Source organism: Melozone crissalis, unplaced genomic scaffold (genome assembly GCF_028551555.1).
Source record: "Melozone crissalis strain CALT ecotype California unplaced genomic scaffold, PUWL_Pcris_2 ptg000101l_1, whole genome shotgun sequence".
Classification (NCBI taxonomy): Eukaryota; Metazoa; Chordata; class Aves; order Passeriformes; family Passerellidae; genus Melozone; species Melozone crissalis.
In genome coordinates this window covers 260,323-285,390 of record NW_026535878.1, presented here as the reverse complement: position 1 = coordinate 285,390, position 25,068 = coordinate 260,323, and the positions used below count along the sequence as shown (strand labels likewise).

At 58.5% G+C, this 25,068-nt stretch overlaps 1 protein-coding gene across 3 annotated transcripts in view; it reads left to right on the top strand.

The window, feature by feature from the left end:
* ATP2B4 (ATPase plasma membrane Ca2+ transporting 4) overlaps positions 1 to 25,068 on the top strand; it is a 62,201-nt gene that overhangs the window by 7,352 nt on the left and 29,781 nt on the right. For all 3 annotated transcript variants that reach the window (XM_054291650.1, XM_054291648.1, XM_054291649.1), the window contains exon 2: positions 18,392 to 18,909. In XM_054291650.1, coding sequence (XP_054147625.1) covers positions 18,714 to 18,909 — 196 coding nt within the window. In that variant the 5' untranslated portion in view covers positions 18,392 to 18,713. The remainder of the gene's footprint in view (positions 1 to 18,391; positions 18,910 to 25,068) is intronic.

The window sequence follows — 25,068 nt, the reverse complement described above, 5'->3', positions numbered from 1 at the left end:
TGCAGACGTGGCTCTGAGTCACCACATCCTGCCTGGGAAAGTTTTGGGTGCCGACACTTTCATCAAGGCAGGGCTCTGGGATGGGCCTCAGAGGGTCCTGCTGGATTCCCTGAGGGAGCCAGGCCATCCCTGGGGACAAATCTATGGGTCTGGGGGCCACAAACCCCCGTGGGCAGGCTGGAGCTGGGAGGGAGTGAAACTCCACATCCTGCATTTTCCAGTGTGACTGGTGCTGGCTATTTTTAGTTGTCCAAATTAAGCTCGCCTTAAATGCTGTCTTTTGAGGTTTCTTTGAGGGAGGAGGCCTGGAGTGGTGTTATTTCCCAAGTGACTGATTGCTCTCCAATCTGACCCCAGCTGGACTGGCCAAAAAAATGAAAGGAAGGAGCAAAGCTGTGGCTGGGAAGTGTCTCCTCTCCGCAGAGCTGTGCCCGAGGGTGTTTCCTGAGTCAGCAGGAGATTTCCTGGGGGAAGGAGAAAGTAAACAGCATCCCCAGGGGGAAATTCAGCTGGAAAACCTCATCCTGCTACCTCCTCTGGCATCCCCGGGGTGTGCTGTGCCCCTGGCAGCCGGCCTGGCTGTTCCATGGGGTGTTAAATCCACAAGTTTCTCACCTCAGGGACATTTTGGATTTATTGGAGTGTGCTGGGTGCTGGTTGGGGCTCATAGAGGAGGTGAAAAAGTCTGGAACCACGGGTGGGGCGCTGAGATGCTGCTCCCTGTTTTGGGGGAAGCTCATCCAGAGGGGGATGTCCTGCTATCCGTGGATTATCCAGAATGGATACAGCCCATCCCATGGGCCCAAAACCCATCCATGCCATGCTCCAGCTCTGTATCCACAACTGGATTCTCTTGTGCCAGCTCCTGACCTTTCATCCCTTGGACCTGGGAGGGTCTGGGTCCTGGCTGGGATCTGTCCCTTCTGGGGGTGATCCTTTAGGAATAGGCTCGTTGGGAAGGCATCCAGGCAAAGCCAGCAGGGAGCAGAGCATCCCTTGTGCATTTCATCCCTCCCCATTCCCTGCTTCCCTTCTTGGCACCGTTTTCCCACCTCTCCCATCCCTGGATGCGCTCGGTGCCTGTCTCACCTCACCGGGCACCTGCTGGAGCATCTCCCAGCCAGAGCTGGCTGCAGGAACGGCCTTTCCTCGCCCTGCTTCCCCTCCCTCAGCATCAGCAGCAGCAGCAGCACCAGCAGAGCAGCAGCAGCAGCAGAGCAGCAGAGCCGGGCGTTTCCGTGCAGGTCAGCAGCCAGGGGATCCTCCGGCTCCTGCAGTCGGACGTGAAGTGCATGGAATCCCGGGCAGCTGCTGCAGATGGAGTTTCTGCAGCGCCAGGGGGACGCGGCCCTGCGGCCCCAGGGGCTGCAGTGAGGAGCTGGAAGTGTTTCCTGGCGTTCCCTGGCGCTTCCAGGCTCGGGACTGTCCCTTTTCCCTCTGGGAAGGACAATGGGGGAGCCTCCCTTCCTCCTCGCACTCCCCCGGACGCAGCTGCTGCACGGCCCGGCCTTGTTGTGCCTCAGTCCCTGGGACCTGCCTGGGGTCTGTCCCCTCTCGGGGTGATCCTTTGGGAACAGGGTTGTTGGGGAAGGATCTAGGAAAAGCCAGCAGGGAGCAGAGGGATTTTCCCAAATCTCAGCCTCCTCATCCAGGATCTGCGTCCCCTCCAGTGCGGGAGCAGCCAGGGTGGTGCTGGTGGACCCCAAACAGTTCTGGGGGAACCCAAACAGTGCTGGGGGAACCCAAACAGTTCTGGGGGATCATCCAGGAAAAGCCAGCAGGGAGCCAGAGGGGTTTTCCCAAATCTCAGCCTCCTCTCGAGTGTGGGAGCAGCCAGGGTGGTGCTGGGGGACCCCAAACAGTTCTGAGGGAACCCAAACAATTCTGAGGGATCCCAAGCAGTGCTGGGGGATCCCAAACAGTTCTCGGGACCCCAAATAGTTCTGGGGGACACCAGACAGTTCTGGGGGATCCCAAACAGTTCTGGGGGATCCCAAACAATTCTGGGGGATCCCAAACAATTGTGAGGGATCCCAAACAGTGATGGGGGACCCCAAAGAGTTCTGGGGGATCCCAAATAATTTTGAGGGAATCCAAACAGTGCTGGCGGATCCCAAACAATGCTGGGGAACCCCAGACAGTTCTGGGTGACTCCAAGCAGTTCTGGGGGACCCCAAATAGTTTTGAGGGATCCCAGACAGTTCTGGGGGAACCCAAACAATGCTGGACAACCCCAATCCGAGCTCCCACCCTGCATTCCTGCTTTCCTCATTATTCCAGGAGCAATCCCCCTGCCCAGCCCTGCCTGGGCTCCGTGGGAGGTGATGGAGAGGGTGAGGAAGGCCCCTGATACTGCAGGGAAAATGCTGGGAAGGGAAGAGGAAACAAAGCCTTGGGGATGGAGGGGATTCCGGCAGGCAGAGCAATCCCAGGCGGGACAGCTGGGCTGGAGGGGAATCCTGCCCGTGGGTTTGGCATTTTTCCATCGGGATGGGGAGCAGGAATCACAGCCTGAGCCACGGGTGTGTGTGTGTGTCTGTGCTGGGTGCCCGTGTCTGGGGAGATCCCTCGCTGTGTTCCACAGATCCCTTGCTGTGTTCTCAGGATCCCTCACTGTGTTCCCACAAATCCCTTGTTGTATTCCTGGGATCCCTCACTGTGTTCCCACAAATCCGTTGCTGTATTCCCATGAATCCCTCACTGTATTCCTGGGATCCCTCGCTGTACTCCTGTGGATCCCTTGCTGTATTCCTGGGATCCCTGTGTTCCCACAGATCCCTTGCTATGTTCCTAGGATTCCTCACTGTATTCCCAAGGTCCCCTGTTGTATTCCTGTAGATCCCTTGCTGTATTCCCAGGATCCCTCACTGTATTCCTGGGATCCCTTGCTGTATCCTGCAGATCCCTCACTGTATTCCTGGGATTCTTCTCTGTATCCCTGTGGATCCCTTGCTGTATTCCTGGGATCCCTCACTATATTCCCATGGATCCCTTGCTGTATCCCATGGATCCCTCGCTGTATCCCATTGATCCCTTGCTGTATTCCTGGGATCCCTCACTCCATTCCTGGGATCCCTCTCTGTATCCGATGGATCCCTCACTGTATTCCTGCGGATCCCTCGTTGTGTTCCCGTGGATCTCTTGCTGTATTTCTGGGATCCCTGGCTGTATCCCACAGATCCCTCACTCCATTTCTGGGATCCCTGGCTGTATCCCACAGATCCCTCACTCCATTTCTGGGATCCCTGGCTGTATCCCACAGATCCCTCACTCCATTTCTGGGATCCCTCTCTGTATTCCACAGATCTCTCGCTCTGTTCCTGGGATCCCTCTCTATTCCGTGGATCCCTCACTCTGCTCCCAGGATCCCTCGCTATATTCCCATGGATCCCTCACTCTATTCCCACAGATCCCTCACTCTATTCCCACGGATCTCTCACTCAATTCCACAGATCCCTCGCTCTATTCCCTGGATCCGTCTCTCCCCTGGCTCTGTGGCCGCTGGGTGCCAGCTCGGTGCCCCTAACACCGGGATTTCCCCGCTAATCTGGGCCCTATCGCTGCTAAAGCCGCAATTATCCCGGGCTTAGCGCTGCTGCTTAGAGCCCCACCTGGGGCAGGGCCGGGCCGTGCCAGAGCCTCCCACAGCCCCAGCTCCGCCAGGACACGGGGACAGTGGCCACTGTCACCTCGGGTGACCCCAGGGCCGCTTTGTTTGGAGGCTGGGCGCAGCCTGTGGGGTTTTGGGGGGCGTTATTTGGGGTGTGAGCCCCCCTGGCAGCACCATGTCCTTGTCCGTGTTGTGTGTGAGGCTGAGCTCATCCAAGCAAGGCCAGGCTGGGCTTGGAGCACCCTGGGATAGTGGGAGGTGTCCCTGCCCTTGGAATGGGACAAGCTTTAAGGTCTCTTTCACCCCAAACCATTCTTCTTCAAGGTCTTTTCATCCCAAACGGTGCTGCCGGGGGGCTCACACCCCAGATAACTCCCCTAAAACCCCAAATTCTGGGATCGCATCCCAGCATCATTGCAGGTGGGTTTCTTTTGGCAGCTGGGATTTATGGCAAAGCCTGGCTTTGGGGCCATGGAAGGCCCCAGTCCCTCCTTGCAGGGATCTGAGGGAAGGGATATCCCAGTTTGCTGGGGTTCAGGGATCTGAGGGAAGGGATATCCCAGTTTGCTGGGGTTCAGGGATCTGAGGGAAGGGATATCCCAGTTTGCTGGGGTTCAGGGATCTGAGGGAAGGGATATCCCAGTTTGCCGGGGTTACTGGTGCAGCTGGGAGGTGCTGGCAGGAGGGAACACGTGGGGTTGCATAAACAGGATGGCAGGTGAGGGCTGTGCCGGGCTGCAGGGCGGGGTGGGGAGGTGGGGCTGGGAATGTCAGGGCTGGGAATGCCAGGGCTGGGAATGACGGGGTTGGGAATGTCAAGGCTAGGAATGTCAGGGTTGGGAATGACTGACAGGGAATGTCAGGGCTGGGAATGACGGGGTTGGGAATGTCAAGATTGGGAACATCAGGGATGAGAATGTCAGGGCTGGGAATGTCAAGATTGGGAATGTCATGGTTGGGAATGACTGACACGATTGGGAATGTCAGGGTTGGGAATAATGGCATTGGGAATGTCAGGGTCGGGAATGCCAGGGTTGGGAATGCCAGGGCTGGGAATGTCAGGGTTGGGAATGACTGACAGGGCTGGGAATGATGGGGTTGGGAATGTGAAGGTTGGGAATGTCAGGGTTGAGAATGTCAGGATTGGTAACATCAGGGATGGGAATGTGAGGACTGGGAATGTCAGGGTTAGGAATGTCAGGGTTGGGAATGACTGACAGGGCTGGGAATGACTGACAGGGCTGGGAATGACACCCCAAACTCTACAGCTCCAGACTGGGGTGACTGCTGGGTGGCAGCAGGACAAAGTGCAATTTTAGGGAGCAAAGAGCCCCATCCAGTTGGAATCATCGCCCATGATGATGATGATGATGATGATGGTGTTGGTGGTGGTGCCTCTCCCCAGCTCACATAATCAGCAATTAATTAAAGCCCGCTAACGGTTTTTAATTGCTCTGGCTCCCCCCAAACCGGGAGTGCGGTGCCTGCTCTGGATTAGGGCAGTGCCTGGCGCCGGTGGGCAGCACAGCCCGAACAAAGCTCCTCTCAAAAGCACATCCAGGCTTTTTCCAAGGTTTTTTTTCCATCCCTCCGAGACAGTTCCTCCAAAACACCGGTGGGGTTCCGTCGGGGTGGGTGAGACCCTGTGGGTCACCCCCTTTGTTTGGGGGTGCCGGGGTGGGTGCCTAGGGTGGGTGCCCAGCTTGATGCCCCTTCCCTCCCACCCTGGATCCCTCACGGTGCCTCCAGGCATTTCCACCCCCCAGCACTTCCCTTCCATATTATTTTCCAGGCTGATTCCTGCTGTTTGCTCAAATCCTCGCTTCTCCCACCTCAGGGGGCTGGAGAAGGAGGACCCAGGGGGGCTCCCGGGGGTTCTGTGCCCCCTCCCAGCCCATCCCAGCCCATCGGAGCTTTCCCTCCCCCTGCCCTGCCCCTCCCCATGCTCTCCTGGCCCATCTGGCTCTCCCCTCCTATTTCTCCATATTTTCCAAGCTCTGATTTGCCTCTCCCGCCTGGTTTTTTTTTTTTCCTTTCCTTTCCTTTCCTTTTTTTTATTTTTCCGATCTCCACACCACCACCACAGAACTTTTGCTTATTTTTCTTGTCCCTTACTGACCGAGGGGGTCTCCTTTTAGGATTTTGAGGATTTTGAGGATGGGGGTTCTTTCCTCGGGGATAAATGGATAAATACCTCCTTCCCCTGCTCGCCTGGCTCCCTTTAATTAGACTTCTTACTGCATGGAACAGTTCGCAGTTATATATGGAAAACAGCCCACACTTTCCCAGGAGCGGGGCATGTTGGGAAGGGAAACGGGAGCAGCCGGCGCGCTCTTCCCTGGGAGCCGCGTGTGTTTTTCCTATCGCTTTTCCCGACTTTATTTTTTTAACCCTTTGCAGCAGCGAAAAGCGCTCGCAGCCTTTTTTTTTTTTTTTTAATTAATTTAATTTTTTTTTGTGCCTTTCTCCCATCCCTTGTTGGTGGTTTGTTCCTTAGGAAATCCTCACTAGGAGTGGGGTTTTTTTTAATGGGAAAATATGGATTTAGGGCTGGAGGAGAGTGGGGAGAGGGATCCGAGCTAGCTGGGATGGCAGGAGTTACAGGGTGGCCGGCAGGGATGTGATCCAGAGCGGGAATTCTCGGAGCTGGGAGCAGGGACACCCGTCCCGGCTCACGTGGTGGCGGTGGCAGGAGGGGCATTGCTGTCCCCAGCCCTTCCCCGTGTCCCCAGGGCTGCTGCCACCCTCGGGAGCCGAGGGCTGGAATTGTCAGGGTTCCCTACAGCACATCTGGAATCGCTGGGGATCCCCTACAGCACATCTGGAATCGCTGGGGATCCCCTACTGGCACACCCCCAGCTTTAGGGGATCCCCAGTTTCCCAGCTCTGCCTCTCCTGCCTCAGTTTCCCCAGACGGGATTTTTGGGAGGGATTGCTGCCGGTTTGGGATTTTTTTTTCCCACGGGATTCTTCACGGAGCAGGGAAGAGGAAGCGGCTCCGGCGGTGACAAGGTGAGCCACCAAGTGTCCCCCACTGTCCTGGGGTGTCCTGGGCACCCCAAAACCCTCGGGCTGCCCCTCTCCTCCCGCTGCCTGCCTCGAGCAGCAGATGCTTCCCCGGAGGAAGTGACGGGCCCTGTTTTCATCCCCGAGGGATCTTCGGGGTAGGAATCCCCTGTCCCTGTGTAATCCTGCTAAAAATACCGAGCCTGTGTCCTCCTGTCCTGCCCGGTGTCTCCCCTGTCCCCCGAGTGTTGTTTGGCCTCTCACACTGCCCCGTGCTCTGGGGTTGATTTAATTTAAGCTGAGTTTAAAATTCAAATGAGATGTGGGAAGGTGGGAGTTGGGATTGGTGGGATCTCTGCTGTTTGTGGCTGTGCTCAGGTGTGTGGGGAGATGAGCTGGACACGAAATGCTCCCGGTGCTCCTGGGCTGCCCCATCCCATGGGAGAGCTGGGAATGGCGGGAGCATCCCTGCCCTGGGCTGGGATAACCCAGCTCCTGCCTAAGGAGTGTCCTGGGATCCAAAAACCCAAAATCCTGGTTGAGGAAAGCTGGGAATGGTGGGATAACCCAGGCTCTCCCTGGGTTGGGATATACCAGGCTCTGCCCCAGCTCCTGCCTGAGGAGTGTCCTGGGATCCAAAAACCCAAAATCCTGGTTGGGGACAGCTGGGAATGGCAGGAGCATCCCTGCCCTGGGCTGGTGTAACCCAGGCTCTGCCCCAGCTCCTGCCAAAGGAATGTCCTGGGATCCAAAAACCCAAAATCCTGCTTGGAGAGAGCTGGGAATGGTGGGATAACCCAGGCTCTGCCCCAGCTCCTGCCTAAGGAGTGTCCTGGGATCCCAAAACCCAAAATCCTGCTTGGGGCTGTGCCCAGGGACGGCTCTGGAGCAGAGGGCTCTGAGCTCCTCCCTGCTGCCCTGGGCACCATCCCAGCCCTGCGGCCTCTGCTCCGGCCTGGCCAGCTCAGACACTGCCCCAGCCTCTCCCTGGCCTCTCCTGCTCCTCAGGGGCCTCCCAGGACAGTCCCCAAGCTGGGGCTGCAGCATCTCCCTGCCAATGGGATCCCCATCCTGCCAGGATTCCCGGTGTCACCTCCCTGCTGGCCAGGTGTGACAGGGACTGTGACAGGGACTGTGCCAGGGCTGGGATGTGGCCACTGCTCCGTGTCCATCCTGGAATGCTGCCAGAGCAGCCCCAGGGCTGCTTTGCTGCCTTGTTTTTATCCTCCACTCCTGCTCCACGATTCCAAGCTGCCCAAATCCCAAAGCTCGGCTTTAGACTCACTCTGGGCTGTGAATCAGAGCTAAGCCAGCTCAGGATGGGGCTGCAGGAGGGAGGAGAGTTGGAAGGGGCAGCAGGGTGGGAGATGCTGCCCTGGACACCTCCGTGCAGCTGATCCACCTGGAGGGAAGGGAAAGGAGGAGAGAGAGGTGACCCAGTGTGTGCCAGCTGCTGCCACATCACCCCTCCACTCCTGCTCCACCATTCCAAGCTGCCCAAATCCCAAAGCTCGACTTTGCACTCGCTTTTTGGGCTGTGAATCAGAGCTAAGCCAGCCCAGGATGGGGCTGCAGGAGGGAGGAGAGGTGAAGGGGCAGCAGGGTGGGAGATGCTGCCCTGGACACCTCCGTGCAGCAGATCCACCTGGAGGGAAGGGAAAGGAGGAGAGAGGGGTGACCCAGCGTGTGCCAGCTGCTGCCACATCACCCCGTGGTGGCTTCCCAGTGCTCCCAGGCTGGGAAGAGCCCATTCCTGGTGCCAGGTGGGATGGAGGAGTGGACAAAACCTCGTGCTGGCATCCAGGACAATCCTCCCAAGGGCTGGGCCACTGTCGCCTCCAGGCACCAGGTGAATTTGGGGACAGAGGCACAGAGCGAGATGGCTCAACTCCTCCTACCTGAGCGCTCCTGTGTGGAATCATGGAACTGTTGAGGCTGGAAAAGATCTTTAAGATTGTCAAATCCAATCTTTGGGCCAGCAGTGCCAAATCCAGCACTTCAGCACATCCCTCAGCACCACATCTACACGTCTTTAATGTCCTCTAGGTGTTACATTCAGGTGTGACATCCATATTCTTTAATTTTGAAAGCCATACTCTCTGATTTTGAAAGCCATATTCTCTGATTTTGAAAGCTGTATTCTCTGATTTTGAAAGCCATATTCTCTGATTTTAAAAGCCATATTCTTTGATTTTGAAAGCCATATTCTCTGATTTTAAAAGCCATATTCTCTGATTTTAAAAGCCATACTCTCTAATTTTAAAAGCCATACTCTTCTGATTTTGAAAGCCATACTCTCTGATTTTGATAGCTATATTCTCTGATTTTAAAAGCCATGTTCGCTAATTTTGAAAGCCGTATTCTCTGATTTTGAAAGCCGTATTCTCTGATTTTGAAAGCCATACTGCCTGATTTTGGTAACCAGACAATCACAAACAAAACCATTTTTTGTTAAAAGTGCCAGGGCTGCAGGGGAGGTGTCGGAGGGGCTGCCCAGGGGATGCTGTGCCCCTGCAGAGGGTGAGGCCTGCAGGTGTTTGCTGCTGCAGGCCAGGCTGCCTTTGCTCCCCATCCTCCTGCATTCCTGCACCGGCCCTGCTACCTTGTAAAGCACCAGAGAATAATGAGAGGAGCAGCGCTGATTTAGTGCAGGCGCCGCCAGAGAAAATACCAAGGCCTTAGATGGAAACATTCCCCCCTGACAGCTCGCCTGGAGGCTCCCTGCTTTCCCTTTGCTTCCACCCCCATGGAATTCCTGTGCTGCTGCACCCTGGGGCTCGGGGAAGCCCCGGCTGGCCGGGGGCGAGGGCAGATTCCTGACCCCGGTGGCTTTGGCGCGTGGATGTGACGCTTTTGGAGGCCTGGACGGCACAAATCGGTGCTGTCACAACCCCTGGTGGCAGCGGGCTCGGAGCTGTGGGGTTTGGGGTGCAGGGCCGTGGGTTTGGGGGCTCAGGGGTGGAGATTTTAGGGCTCAGGGCAGAGGGATTTGGGGAGCCGCATCGTGGAGCGCCGCATCCGTGCCAAGGCCGTGCCCAGCGTTCCGCCTCCAGCTCTTCCCTGCCCTTTGCAGGAGTTAATTGCTGCCTTGGGCACGCCAAAACCCAGCAGTTTTCCAACGTCAATTAGCAGGAGGCAAAATAGGAGCAAAATGGGAGCCAGAGCAGCTGGAACGAGCGGGGTGGCGGCGGCCGCGTGAGTGCCCTGCAGGGTGGCGGCAGGGACATTCGTTTTGGGGAATGTCACCTCCTCCTGCCTTTTCCTGCTGCTTTCACTGTGACCTTGGCCCTGCTGCCATCCCTCCTCTTGGCCTGGCAGGAGGAAGGAGAGGAGGAGGAAGATGGTGTGACACAGCCAGGCGTGGGACAATGCTGTGGTGGCCTCACCACCTTTGGTGTCACCTGCATGGGGATGAGGGGCCGTGTCGCAGCCATTCTGGGGACAGGCCCCAGCCTTGTGCCCTGCATGTGGCAGCTCCGTGGTTGTGCTGCTGGCACCGGGAATGGTGCACCTGGCACAGCCCTGTGGGAGGAAACGCTACAGGGCTGGCACTGTGGGTGACGGTGACATTGCCAGTGACAGTGACACCGCGGGCCAGCGGCTCTTGTGGCACCCTGAGCCTGCGGTAGCTGGTGGCTTGTGGCGCGTCACCCTCAATTGTCCCCAGCCCAATGTCGTGGACAGGGAGACATGGAGGAGCTGCTTGGGAAATGGGAATTGTCACTCGTGGAGATGGGAAGTGTCACTCGTGGAAATTGGGAATTGTCACTTGTGGAGATGGGAATTGTCATTCATGGTAGTCAGGAATTGTCACTCATGGGAATTGGGAATTGTCACTCGTGGAGACGGGAATTGTCACTCGTGGAAATGGGAGTTGTCACTCGCGGAGATGGGATTTGTCACTCATGGGAATTGGGAATTGTCACTCGTGGGGACCAGCAGGGATGAGGGACACGGGGACCCTGCCCTGCCCTCCCTGTCCTCGGGGGCTGGCGAGCAGCAGCCTCAGGGCCGGATCCCAACAGCGAATTCCCGCAGGAATTCCGGGCTGCAGCTCCAGCCCCGCGCCCTGGGCTGTGTCACTGCTCGGTGCCTGGTTTGTCACTCGCTTTGTCACCGGGCTGGTGACTCGCTTGGTGACTCAGTTTCCCTGGCACAGCGCTTTCTGGGCGTTTTCCTGCTCCTTTTCCAGGACATTCCCCCCACTTTTATTCCCCCCACATTTATTCCCCCCATCTCGCCGGATGGAGCCTGCGGGCCCCTTCCCCCTCTGTCCCTCCAGGAGCGAGGGGGTCCGGCTGTCACCGGGTGGTCACCTCGTTCCAGGGTTGGGCTCTGCAGTGTCCCCATGGTGTGGCGGGGGTGCAGTGTCGCTGTCCCCACCCCTGGCGGAGGAAGCGGATGCTGCTGCGGGAGGAAGGGGACATCCCGCGGGTGCCGCAGGTGGCTGTCCCCGGGTGCCACCGCTTCTGCTTTCGGCACCTGTAGGGTGCAAGGAGGGGGGCTCGGGGACACCAGAGTGGCCAGGGGAAGGGGACAGCTCCTCCTGAGTGTCCGGGGGTCTGTCCGCGCTGTCGCAGCCTCGCCTTGTCCCCTTCCCCTCTCCGTGGCACCACGATGGAGGTTCCGCCGCCGTGACCTTCTGCCACCGTGCCCCTCCTCCCCGAGGGTGACAGTCCCGCCTGGCATGTCCCCTGCCCCTCCGAGGTTGGTCCCCGTGCGCGCCACCTCGCTGTCTCCTCCCCCGCCGCAGGAGGTGCCGCCACCCCCGCCGTGTCCCCCGCGGGCGGCCTCGCCCGGCGCCGCAGGGGTTAAGGAGGGGAGGCTTCCCTTGCCCGGGGTGTTGCTGGGAACAGGCAGGAGCAGGAGCGGGAGCCGCTGCCATCTGCACATTGCGATTTGGTGAGTGTGCAGGGGAGGGGCCCCCCAAGCCCGCCGGGCCCCCCCGCTGCCCCGCGGTGGCTCCGGGGGGACGTCGGGGGGACAGCGGGGACCCCCAACCCCCCCCAGAGCCGCTGTCACCGCGGGCTGGGCACCGCGTGCTCCACGTGGCCCTGTCCCAGCAGCGCAGGGAGCCGGCTGAACCCCGGTGTGGGGTTTGTGTCCCCTCCCTGTCCCCAAGGTGTCACCTGTGCCCAGTGCCAGTGCAGAGCCAGTGGGAATGTGTTTCACCCTGCTCTGAGGGGCTGCAGGGGGGTCTGGTGCCCTCCCCAGCCCCCTCGGGCTTGGCAGCACCCCTTGGGTCTCTCCCTGGATCTGGATTCAGCCATTCCAGAGGATTTTCACCTCCCCCTGCCCCCCCCCCCCCCCCCCCGGTGATGGCACCACCCCAAGGGTCTCACCCTATGATTCCTGCCTGGATTCAGCCATTCCAGAGGCTCCCTGTGCCTCCCCAGCCCCCTCGGTGATGGCAGCACCCCATGGGTCTCACCCCATGGGTCTCTCCCTGGATTCAGCCATTCCAGAGGATTTTCACCTCCCCGTGCCCCCCCCCCCGGTGATGGCACCACCCCAAGGGTCTCACCCCATGATTCCTGCCTGGATTCAGCCATTCCAGAGGCTCCCTGTGCCTCCCCAGCCCCCTCGGTGATGGCAGCACCCCATGGGTCTCACCCCATGGGTCTCTCCCTGGATTCAGCCATTCCAGAGGATTTTCACCTCCCTGGTCCCTTCCCCAGCCCCCTCGGTGATGGCAGCACCCCATGGGTGTCTCCCAGGGGTTCCTGCCTGGATTCAGCCATTCCAGAGGCTCCCTGTGCCCTCCCCCGCCCCCCCCCCCGGTGATGGCACTACCCCAAGGATCTCACCCCATGGGTCTCTCCCTGGATTCAGCCATTCCAGAGGATTTTCACCTCCCGGTGCCCTCCCCAGCACCCCAATGATGGCAGCACCCCAAGGGTCTCTCCCGGGGGTCTCACCCCATGATTCTTGCCTGGATTCAGCCTTTCCAGAGGATTTTCACTGCCCCGTGCCCCCAGCCCGGCTCCCGGAGCAGTGAGTGGGTGTGAGGTGGGCAGGGAGCAGTGCAGCCCTGCAGGGGCAGTTCCAGCCGCCAGGGCACTAAAGGTGCTCCCAGGCTGTTTCTCTGCTTTCCTTGGCTACTTTGGCTCCGTTTGTCCGTCTGTCCGTGCAGCCTCTCTCATCCCACTGCAGATGCAGCTTCAGATTCCCAACAAGAAAAAATCTCAAACCCGAGCCAAGGAAGGGTAATTTTGAGAGAGTTGATTTTTTTTTTCTTTTTCTTTTTATTTTTTTTTTTTTCTTTTTATTATTTTTTTTTCCCTTCCTCCCCACTTGGCAACATAAACAGCATCCCTGACAGCTTTACATTGAGTTTGCCATGGCAACCTCCGGCAGCCAAGTGTTCCCAACACCCCATTCCCAAACTGGGAGAGGAGATGGACCCTGCTGGGTGCTGCTGAGAGAGGCTGGCATCCAGGTGCTTGGGCAAGGTGATGCCACCTTGATCCACCTGATCCCAGCTGGGATTTGTGGCTGTGGGCAGGGAATGTGGTGGCTGGTGATGCTTTTCCTTGGCCTGCTGGTGGGAGATGTCCCAGCTGGGGCACGGATTTTATCAATGGAAGAACCTCCTGAGCTTGGGCAGGGATTGCTGATCATCCATGGGAGGATGGAGCAGTGCTCCCATCTGGGGTCTCATCTGATGTCCTGAGGCAGGAGAATCTCTGTCTTTACCCAGGGACCCAGCCACGGCTGCTGCTGGCACGTGCCAGGCTCCTGGTGCCATCAGCAGTGCCACCAGCATGGCAGCAGGGCCACCCACGCCGTGGCTGGAGTTGTCACTTGTGGCATCTCCGGCTGATTAATTTTTCCTCGTCGCTTTTCTCCGAGGTTGAATCCAGCAGGTGCTGGGGCTGGGGTGGGCACAGACCACGCTGGGGTGGTGGCCCTGGCTGTGGGCACTGTCCCTGACAGGACAGAGGTGCCCCTGGCAGGACAGAGGTGCCGTGCTGCCGTTTATTATTCCGGGCAGGTTCAGCTGCAGCACCGGCTCCGCCGCTCCTCGCCAGCTCCTCCTGCCTGGAGCCCGCTCGCTCCTTCCTCCCCTCACACTCCTGCTCCTGCTCCTTCCTCCCCTCACACTCCTGCTCCTTCCTCCCCTCATATCCAGCTCCTTCCTCCCCTCACACCCCATTCCTTCCTCCCCTCACACCCCTCTCCTCCTCCCCTCACACCCCTCTCCTTCTCCTTCCTCTCCTCATACCCTGCTCCTACTCTTCCTCCCCTCACACTCCTCTCCTAATCCTTCCTCCCCTCATACCCCTCTTCTTCCTCCCCTCACACCCCTCTCCTTCATCCCCTCACACCCCTCTTCTTCCTCCCCTCACACCCCTCTCCTTCCTCCCCTCACACCCCACCAGGCTCCAGGTGGGTCCCCTGCTCAGGGATGGCATTTAGGAGGTGACACAGCTGGTGTCACCTTCACAGGGAGGTGACAGGGTAGCTCAGGGAGCTCAGGTCCTGTCCTCTCGCACCTGAGCTGTTTACTTTCTTCCCTCAGGGAGAGTTTGTTCCTCTCCAAGGTCTGGGGGCTGTGGGAATGGATTCCCAGAGTGAAGGACAGAACGTGCTGGGGTCGCTGGGAGCTCCTCAGAGCGATGGCTCTGATCCGGGTGGATCCCCTGGGAATGGGGCTGTGATCCCAAAAGGGCTGGGGGAGGATGCTCAGAGCAGACAGGAGCCATCCCAAACCTCGGTGCCAGGCTGGGATTGCAGGGTGGGACACAGGGATGGTGCTGGATCCCTCCTTTTCCCTAGGACCGCAAATTCCAGGCTGGAATCTCACAGTGGGACACAGGGATGGTGCTGGGTCCCTCCTTTCCTCCAGGAGAACAAATTCCAGGCTGGAATCTCACAGTGGGACACAGGGATGGTGCTGGGTCCCTCCTTTCCCCCAAGACAGAGCAAATTCCAGGCTGGAATCTCACAGTGGGACACAGGGATGGTGCTGGGTCCCTCCTTTCCTCCAGGAGAACAAATTCCAGGCTGGAATCTCACAGTGGGACACAGGGATGGTGCTGGGTCCCTCCTTTCCCCCAAGACAGAGCAAATTCCAGGCTGGAATCTCACAGTGGGACACAGGGATGGTGCTGATCGCTGCCCCCTGAGCTCTGTCAGGGGTAATTAAGGGCTAGGCAGTTACAGTATTAATTAACCGTCTCCCTCTTAACCTCTGAGCGCTCCTCAGACAGCGCCGGTTGCTATGAAAGAGGAGGAAATGAGCGTGGTGGGGTGGGGGAATTAGCGTTTTTTCTCTTAATCAGCAGGAGCCTGCTTAATTGGGCCTGCCACCTCCTGCTTCCCGCTGCTGGGAGCTGCTGCCTTGCAGGGATGGATGAGCTCAGCGCCAGGAGGAGCCGTGGGATAACGGGGCTGGGGATGGGCAGGGATCCCTGCTGGATGGGGCAGCAGGAACGCTCTGGGTGGGAGCTTGGGTGTCCCAGGAGCTGCAGTGTCCCCATCCCTGTGTCCTGGAAGGAATCCCTGTGTCCCATCTTTGTGTCCTTTCATTCCTGTGTCCCTATTCCTGTGTCCCATCCTCATGTCCCATCTGTGTGTCCTTCCATCTCTGTGTCCCCTATCCCTGTGTGTCCCATTCTTGTGTCCCATCTCTGTGTTCTTTCATTCATGTGTCCCATGTTTGTGTCCTTCCATCTCTGTGTCCCTATTCCTGTGTCCCATCCCTGTGTGCCATCCTTGTGTCCCATCCCTGTGTCCTTCCATCCCTGTGTCCCATCCGTGTGTCCCCATCCTTGTGTCCTTCCATCCCTGTCCCATCTGTGTCCTTTCATTCCTGTGTCCCATCCCTGTGTCCTTCCATCTCTGTGTCCCATCTCTGTGTTCTTTCATCCCTGTGTCCCTATTCCTGTGTCCTATCCTTGTGTCCCATCCCTGTGTCCTTCCATCCCTGTGTGTTCCATCCCTGTGTCCCATCCTTGTGTCCCATCCCTGTGTCCTTCCATCTCTGTGTCCCATCTCTGTGTCCTTCCACCCCTGTGTGTCCCATCCCTGTGTCCCATCCTTGTGTCCCATCTGTGTCCTTTCATCCCTGTGTCCCATCTCTGTGTACTTCCATCCCTGTGTCCTTTCATTCCTGTCCCATTCCTGTGTCCCTTTCCTGTGTCCCATCCCTGTGTCCTTCCATCCCTGTGTCCCCACCCCGGTGTTCCCCCCATCCTGCCCCTCTCCCCCCCTCCCCGCAGCTGGGGCGCAGGTCCCTCCCGAGGTGGGGACATTCTGGCGGTGTCACTGCTGTCCCCGAGGTGCAGTTGGTGCCTGTGGTGCCCTGATAGTGCCGGGAGCTGCCCTGGGGGTGCTGCTGCCGGGATAAGGAGGGCCAGGCAGGGGGGGTTGGTTCTTTGGGGTTGTGCTGTCCCTGGGGCTGGGGCTGGAATCGGGGTGGTTTGGGACAGGACAGTTTGGGACAACTCTGGGGAAGGAATTGGGGCAGTTTGGGACTGTCCTGGGGCTGGAATTGGGGCAGTTTGGGACAACTCTGGGGCTGAAATTGGGGCAGTTTGGGACAGCCCTGGGGCAGGGATTGGGGCAGTTTGGGACAACTCTGGGGCTGAAATTGGGGCAGTTTGAGATGGGGCAGTTTGGGACATCTCTGGGGCTGGAATTGGGGCAGTTTGGGATGGGCCAGTTTGGGACAACTCTGGGGCTGAAATTGGGGCAGTTTGGGACTGCTCTGAGGTTGGAATTGGGGCAGTTTGGGACAGGGCAGTTTGGGACAACTTTGGGGCTGAAATTGGGGCAGTTTGGGACTGCCCTGAGGGAGGAACTGGGGCAGTTTGGGACTGCCCTGAGGGAGGAACTGGGGCAGTTTGAGACTACCCTAGGGCTGGAATTGGGGCTGTTTGTGATGAGGCTCTTTGGGGCATCTCTGAGGCAGGAATTGGGGCAGTTTGGGACAACTCTGGGGCTGGAATCGGCGCAGTTTGGGATGGGGCAGTTTGGGACAGCTCTAGGGCTGAAATTGGGGCTGTTGATGCCATCCCTGTGCTGATTTGGTGCCTTTCTGTGGGGTTTCTGAGGGCTGGTGCACCCCCTGTGTTCTGGGATCAGCTGTGGACGTTCTCCCTCCTCCCTCCTGTCCCTCCCCAGCCGGCTCTGCCACCCCTGGGCCCCGGCTGGGGCGGATGCTGCCGGAGTGGCCGTTCCCTTGTTGCTCTTTATTTATTTTGCCCTCAGGAAGATTTTATTTTCTCTCCATGAGAGCCTCCCCTCGCAGCCTTTTTGCCTCTGGAGCGCCGGGAGCTTCCCTGGAGCTTGGGAACACAGCTAACCCTGGCTGACAAAAAGCCCTTTCTCCCTCTGGCCTGTGCTGTTCCCTTCATGTCCCTGTTTGTCCCTAGAACTCTGAGATGCCAGCAGGGAATCCCAGCCCCCAAATCCCTGAGGAATGGGGGAGCTGTGGGATGCTCATGGTCCCTGCTTGGCCTCATTGAAGTGTTTTTAGGGCTCCTCTGTCCTCGCTGGGGGGTTGTGACCTGGGTGGCAGCTCTTGGGGACACTGAGAGCCACTTGCTGCCCTCGGGGAGCCACCTCAGAACAGGTCATTAACGGAAAAGCCTCAATTTCTGAGAAACTCTCAGGTTTTGGTGGTTTCTCTTCACTTCCCTTTTGTATTTCGTGGTTCCTGTGGCATCTCCCAGCTGATGTAGAGCCCACGGGGGGCTGCAGCCCCTTTCTCTGTTGGGGTATTGGGATATTGGGAATTTGGGATATTGGGACATTGGGATATTAGGATTTTGGGATATTGGGATACTTGGATATTGGAATATCGGGATATCAGGATTTTGGGAGTTTGGGATATTGGTAATTTGAGATATTGGGATTTTGGGATATTTGGATATTGGGATTTGGGGAATTTGGGACATTGGGATATTGAGACTTTGGGATATTGGGGCTTTGGGATATTGAAATATTTGGATATCAGGATATCAGGATTTTGGGAATTTAGGATATTGGGATTTTGAGATACTTGGATATTAGGATACTTGGACATTGTGATTTTGAGATATCAGGGTATTGGAGTATTGGGATATTGGGATATCAGGATATTGGGACATTGGGGTAGTTGGATATTGGGATATTGGGCTATTAGGATATTGGGATATCAGGATATTGGGATTTTGGGATATTTGGATATTGGGACATTGGGATATTTGGATATTGGGATATCAGGATATTGGGGTATTGGGATATTGGGGTATCAGGATATTGGGATATCAGGATATTGGGATATTGGGGTATTGGGATATTGGGGTATCAGGATATTGGGATATTGGGATATTTGAATATTGGGATATTAGGATATTGGGATATTGGGATATTTGAATACTGGGATATCAGGATATTGGGATATTGGGATTGCTCCCTACCTGCCAGCAGGGTGGAGAGCGATGCTGGGGCCCCCACGTCCTGCCCAGGGGAGGAAGCAGCTGTTTCCCACTGCTGAGGGGTATTTTTAACCCAAAATCAACGGGAGGGTTTGTCTGGGCTGAAAGTGAAGAACCACCTGCGCTCCTTTCCTGCCCGGCCCCGCAGCTGCGGCTTTTCCCCTCTCCACACTCCGAGCTCAACTTCTTACCCAGGAATTCCTGCCCCAACCACGCTGACACCGAATTCTCCCTCAAAAATCCCCTCCCTGGGGCATCACCGCTCCCCTCTCCCACCCCATGGGGCGCCTCGCTCCTTCCCAAGCCCTCCTGACGCCGATATTTTTGTTTCCCACGGTTGTTTTCGCAGCTCCAGTTGCTGTGGTATCCAGGGAGCCCTCCTCCTCCTCCTCCTCCTCCTCCTCCTCCTCCCGCTGCAGGAGCTGCACGCCGGGCGTTGCTAAGGTCGCCTCCGCGGTAACATGCACATCCTGTTTACACCTTCATCCCGACAAGTTGGGCTCGGCTAGAGCCGCCCGTTCCCCCCCGGGAAGCCCCCAGGGAAGCCCCCAGGGAAGCCCCCAGGGAAGGGGCCACACGGAGCATCCCCCCCCGGAGCCGCCGGAGCCGCCGGAGCCGCGAGCGAGGCCGCGCCGGGAGCGCCGCGCCGGGGCCACCGGCACCGCGACAAGATGACGAACAACGTGGCCGACCACCACCCCGGGAACTCGGTGGCCGAGGGCAGCCATGAGGGGGACTTTGGGTGCTCCTTGGTGGAGCTCAGGAACCTCATGGAGCTGAGGAGCGCCGAGGCCGTGGCCCGGATCAACGACTCCTATGGAGGCGTCCAGAACGTCTGCAAGAGGTTGAAGACGTCGCCGGTCGAAGGTGAGCGGCTGTGCCATGGTCTGGGGTTGTCACCTCTGGTGTTGTCACCTCCAGGATGGAGCCACGTGAAGGTGACACCTGAGGGTGGTAGCTCTCGTAGTCTGGGGTTGTCACCTCCAGGATGGAGCCACATGGATGTGATGTCCAAGGGTGGTGGCTCCCAAGGTTTGGGGTTGTCACCTATGGAATGGAGCTATGTGAAGGTGGCACCTGATGGTGGTGTCTTCCTTGGTCTGGGGTTGTCACCTCTGGCGTTGTCAGTTCCAGGATGGAGCCATGTGAAGGTGACATCTGATAGTGGTGGCTCCCAAGGTCTAGGGTTGTCACCTCTGGGGTTGTCACCTCCAGGATGGAGCCACATGCATGTGATGTCCAAGTGTGGTGGCTCCCAAGGTTTGGGGTTGTCACCTCTGTGGTTGTCACCTCCAGGATGGAGCTGTGTGAAGGTGACACCGAATGGTGGTGGCTCCCAAGGTTTGGGGTTGTCACCTGTGGATTGGAGCCATGTGAAGGTGGCCTCCAAGAGTGGTGTCTCCCGTGGCCTGAGGTTGTCACCTCCGGAGTTGTCACCTCCAGATTGGAGCCACATGCATGTGATGTCCAAGGGTGATGGCTCCTATGGTCTGGGGTTGTCACCTCTGGGGTTGTCACCTCCAGGATGGGGCCATGTGAAGGTGACATCTGATGGTGGTGGCTCCTATGGTCTGGGGTTGTCACCTCTGTGGTTGTCACCCTCAGGATGGAGCTATGTGAAAGTGACACCTGAGGGTGGTGGCTCCCAAAGTCTAGGGCTGTCACCTCTGGGGTTGTCACCTGTGGAATGGAGCCATGTGAAAGTGATGCTGGAGGGTGGTGGCTCTAGTGGCTGTCACATGGTCTGGGGTTGTCACTTTTGGGATGGAACCACATGAAGGTGACAGTTAAAGATGGTGTCTCCAGTGGCTGTCCCATGGTCTGGGGTTGTCACCTCTGGGGTTGTCACCTCTGGGGTGGAGCCATGTGAAGGTGACACCTGAGGGTGGTGGCTCCAGTGACTGTCCCATGATCTGGGATGGAGCCACACGAAGGTCACATCCAAGGGTGGTGGCTCCAGTGGCCATCCCATGGTCTGGGGTTGTCACCTCTGGGGTTGTCACCTCAGGGGCTGTCAGGGATGTGGGTTGGGGTGAGCAGCTCCTCCCCACAGCCCAGGTGCTGCTCCAGCCATTCCCTGTTTAATCATTGATGGAGTGGGAGGGGAGGTGTAAAGGTTGGAGGGCGCTGGCGAGGTGGCCAGGTGCCACCTGCAGCTGTTGGTGACACTTCGGGTCAGGGACAGGAGCAGTGTGTCCCCAAAGGGCCCAGGTCCCTCCTGGACTGGGGATGCTCCAAGGCAAACCTGGGCACTGCAGCTGAGTGGTGGCAGTGACACCTGGGGTCACCTCTGGGAGGGTCTCAGGGTGTCACCTCTGCCCTCACGGGCTGGGCTGGCTTTTGGGGTCCCCTCATCAGCCAGGCTGGTGGCACTGGGGGCACTGGTGGCACTGGGGGCACAGCAGTGGAGCCTTCCCTGGCATTGAGGGGGTGCAGGGGACAGAGAGCCCCAGATTCCAGCTCAGAGGGGATTTCTGGGGCTGTGGGATGGGGACAGCCCTAAAACTGGGATGGGGACAGAGCCCTAAAACTGTGGGATGAGGACACAGCCCTAAAACTGTGGGATGAGGACTGAGCCCTAAAACTGTGGGATGGGGGCAGCCCTAAAACTGGGATGGGAACACAGCCCTTAAACTGGGATGGGAAATGATCCCTGGAGCTGTGGGATGCTCTAAAACTGTAGGATGGGGACTTGGCTGTGACAATCTGTGGGATGGGGACACAGTCCTAAAACTGTGGGATGAAGACAGCCCTAAAACTGTGGGATGGGAACTGAGCCCTAAAACTGTGGGATGGGGACAGCCCTAAAACTGTGGGGTGGGGATACAGCCCTAAAACGGTGGAATGGGGACTCAGCCCCTGGGGCTGTGGGATGGGAACTCGGCCCTAAAACTGTGGAATGGAGACTTGGCTGTGACAATCTGTGGGATGGAGACTGAGCCCTAAAACTGTGGGATGGGACTCAGCTCTGGAGCTGTAGGACGGGGACACAGTCCTAAAACTGGGATGGGAACTGAGCCCTAAAACTGGGATGGGGACTCAGCCCTAAAACTGGGATGGGAACTGAGCCCTAAAACTGGGATGGGGACTCAGCCCTAAAACTGGGATGGGAACTGAGCCCTAAAACTGGGATGGGAACTGAGCCCTAAAACTGTGGGGTTGGGACACAGCCCTAAAACTGTGGGATGAAGACTGAGCCCTAAAACTGTGGGATGGGGACTTGGCCCTGGAGCTTTGGGATGGGACTCAGCCCTAAAACTGTGGGATGGGGACTCAGCAGTGACAATCTGTGGGATATTTTTAGTGCTGCAGGGGGGGATTTGCAGCTTTCCAGCTGCGAGCGGGACCGGGAAGGACAGACAATATCGGGATGTCGTTAGAGAAGGGGGGAAGTCCCGGTGGAAACACAAAGCCCAGGTCACAAACAATGTGCTCAGCCCTGCCAAAGTGGGATCACGCTGCTGTGGGGTGGGAGGAGAGGCGGGAGGGGAACCCAGAAGGTTCTTGTAGGGGAGGTGAAGGGTTCAGCCCCACCCCGATGCCCCTGGGGTGTCCCTCCCGTAGAGCTGAGCTGCCCCAAATCCCAGAGAGCACACAAAGGGTCCCTGCTCCAGATCCTCGGGGATTTTTGGGGAGAGGAGAATCCCAAAGGGACCTGTGACACTTCTGTCTGACCCCACTGTTTGTCCCCATGCCCATTCTCATTGCTGATCACCCCTCTGGGGTGGCACAGGGCCTTGTCCTCCTGTGTGTCACCAGCCCGGGGTGTCCTGCCAGCACCCCTGTCCTGCTGTAGGATCCGTGCCCTGGAGTGCTCTGATGCCACCTGGACCCATGGGGACCCTCGGTGCCACCCTGTGCTGCAGGCCTGGCTGTCCCCTCTCCTGCCTGGCACTGTCCTGGCTGTCCCCTCTCCAGCCTGGCACTGTCCTGGCTGTCCCCTCTCCAACCTGGCACTGTGCTGGCTGTTGTCTCTCCAGCCTGGCACTGTGCTGGCTGTCCCCTCTCCTGCCTGGCACTGTCCTGGCTGTCCCCTCTCCAGCCTGGCACTGTCCTCGTGGGCAAACACTGTCCCCCAGAGCCCCCCTTGGGTGGCCCTTGGGGTCCCCAGCCCCGGTGTCACTTTGGGGTGTGCTGGTTGTGGCAGCTCCAGCTGTGCCCCAGGAGGTGCCAGCAGACCCCAGACCCTCGGGGCAGCTCCCAGAGTGGCTTTGGGGTGTGGCTGCACTGAGTCACCCGTGTCCCCTGGGTGCCAGCACAGCCACCCTGACTCACCCAGGGCTGCCACTCCCCAGCCCCGTTCCTGCAGGGAGGCTCCTGGTGCCGCTGTCCCCAGGCAGATGTGGCACTGGTGACAGCTCCCTGCTGTCACATGTGGCCTCCATCCAGAATTTCTGCCCCATTTCCCTGCTAATCCTGACCCCAGAGCCTGCTGTGGCCCCATGGGTGGCACCTGCCCAGGACTGCTGCTCTTTGTCACCTTTGTCACCTGCAGTGGCATTTGGGTGGCACAGGCTCTTTGTCACCCTCCCTGTGCCAGCACAGAGCCGCCAAACCCCCCCAATTTCCCAGGGAGGGATCGTTCCCATGGGTGGGATCCGCTTTGGGACCCCTGGCTGCCCTGTGCTGTGGGGCTGTCCCGTGTCCCCATGTGTCCCCACGTGTGTCCCCACGTGTGTCCCCGCGGCTCCGTGGCCATGAGCCACATTTTCCACCCTCTGCTGGGGAATCCGGGCCGGGACATCCCAGGATCCTGCTCAGCCTCCTCCTCATGGCTGGGTGGGGACAGCGAGGCTGCTGTGCCAGCTGCCAGCTGTCCCCTCCCTCCCTGCTGTCCCCTCCCTCCCTGCAGCTGCGCTGGAGCGGGGCGGGATCGATCCTGCTGCTTCCTCCTGCTGCAGGGACACGTGGGGACACGGGGCTGGCACGGGGGTGTCACTAGAGTGACACAGGGTGGGCAGGGAGGTGTCCCCAGAGTGACACAGGACTGGCAGGGAGTGTCCCCAAAGTAACAAAGGGTGGGCAGGGAGGTGTGACACAGAGCGACATGGGTGGGCACAGAGGTGTCCCACAGTGACACAGGGTGGGCACAGAGGTGTCCCACGGAGTGACACGGGGCTGGCACAGAGGTGTCCCCAGGGTGACTTGGGGCTGGCAGGGAGGTGTCCTGCAAGAGTGACACGGGGCTGGCAGGGAGATGTCCCCAGAGTGGCATGGGGCTGGCACAGAGGTGTCCCCAGAGTGACATGGGGTTGTTGGGAAGGGCATCCCCTGGAATGACACAAGGTAGGCGCAGAGGTGTCCCCACAGTGACATGGAGCAGGCAGGGAGGTGTCCCCAAAGTGACACAGTGTCCCTAAAGTGACGCGGGGCTGTTGGGAAGGGCATCCCCTGGAATGACATGGAGCCAGCGGGGAGGTGTCCCCCCAGAGTGACACTGAGTGGGCAGGGAGGTGTCCTCCCAGAGTGACATGGGGCTGGCACAGAGGTGTCCCCGGGAATGACTCGGAGCTGTCCCCTGAGTGCAGGACGGGTCCCCTGTCACTGCCAGGCACCACCAGGATGTGCCCGGGGCCATTCCTGGAGCATCCCGGGACCTGGCAGTGACCCGGGGACATCTTAAGGTGGAGAAGGACGGGATGGGGGAGTCCCTTAAGGTGGTGCTGGGGACACAGCTGTGTCACACTGCCACTGTCACCATCGCTGCCTCATGGCCTGGCACCCCTGCAGCATTTATGGCATTATTAGGAGTGGCAGTGTCACTTTGCCACTGCCTTGTGTCCTGGTACCTCCTCAGCACTTATGGCTTTATGTGGCTGTGTCACTTTGCCACTGTCACCTTGCTGCCTGGTGGGACCCCATGAACATTTATGGCTTTATTAGGGGTGGCAGTGTCACTTTGCCACTGTCACCATCAATGCCTTGTGTCCTGGTACCCCTTCAGCACTTATGGCATTTTGGGGGTGACTGTGTCACATTGCCACTGTCACCCACTGCTCCCTCCTGGGACCTTGTCACCATTCATGGCTTTGTTTGGGGTGGCCCTGTCACTTTACCATTGTCACCCATCCCTCCATCCTGAAACCCCATCAGCATTTCTGGCTTTGTTGGGGCTGACTGTGTCACCTTGCCAGTGTCACCATCACTGCTCCCTCCTGGTATCCCCTCAACACTTATGGCTTTATTAGGGATGGCCATGTCACCATTGTCACCCATCTCTGGCTCATGTGTTGGAACTCCCTCAACATTCGTGGCTTTGTTTGGGGTGGCCCTGTCACTTTGCCACTGTCACCGTCACTCCATCCAACCCCATCAGCATTTCTGGCTTTGTTGGGGCTGACTGTGTCACCTTGCCAGTGTCACCATCCCTGCTCCCTCCAGGAACCCCCTCAACATTTGTGGCTTTATTGGAGGTGGCCACATTGCCACTGTCACCCGTGGCTGCTGGCAGGCTCTGAAGGGCCTCAGGCTCCCTTTTATTCCCATTTTTCCCCATTTCCCCATCCTCACTCCCAGCTCCGTCTCCTGCTCCCTCCGTGTCCCTGTCCCAGCAGCACCAGCCCAGATCCCAGTTTGGACCCAGTGTCCCCAGGGCTGGGAGAGGCTCCCGCAGCTCCAGGGGCTGGCAGGGACAGGGCTCAGGTGCCACGGGCACTGCCAGGGCCACAATTGCCCAGATTGCCCAGAATTGCCCAGATTTGCCCAGAATTGCCCAAAATTGCCCAGATTTACGGCTCATTTGATGTAAACAAGGCCACCAGTCTTGGTGCCAGCTGGCAGCACCTGGGCACTCGCCAGGGTGCAGCCTGGTGTCCCCTGCCCGAGGGTGACAGTGGCACAGCGCTGCTGCAGCCTGGTGTCCCCTGACTGAGGGTGACAGTGGCACAGCGCTGCTGCAGCCTGGTGTCCCCTGCCTGAGGGTGACAGCGGCACAGCACTGCTGCAGCCTGGTGTCCCCTGACAGGGTGACAGTGGCACAGCGCTGCTGCAGCCTGGTGTCCCCTGACAGGGTGACAGTGGCACAGC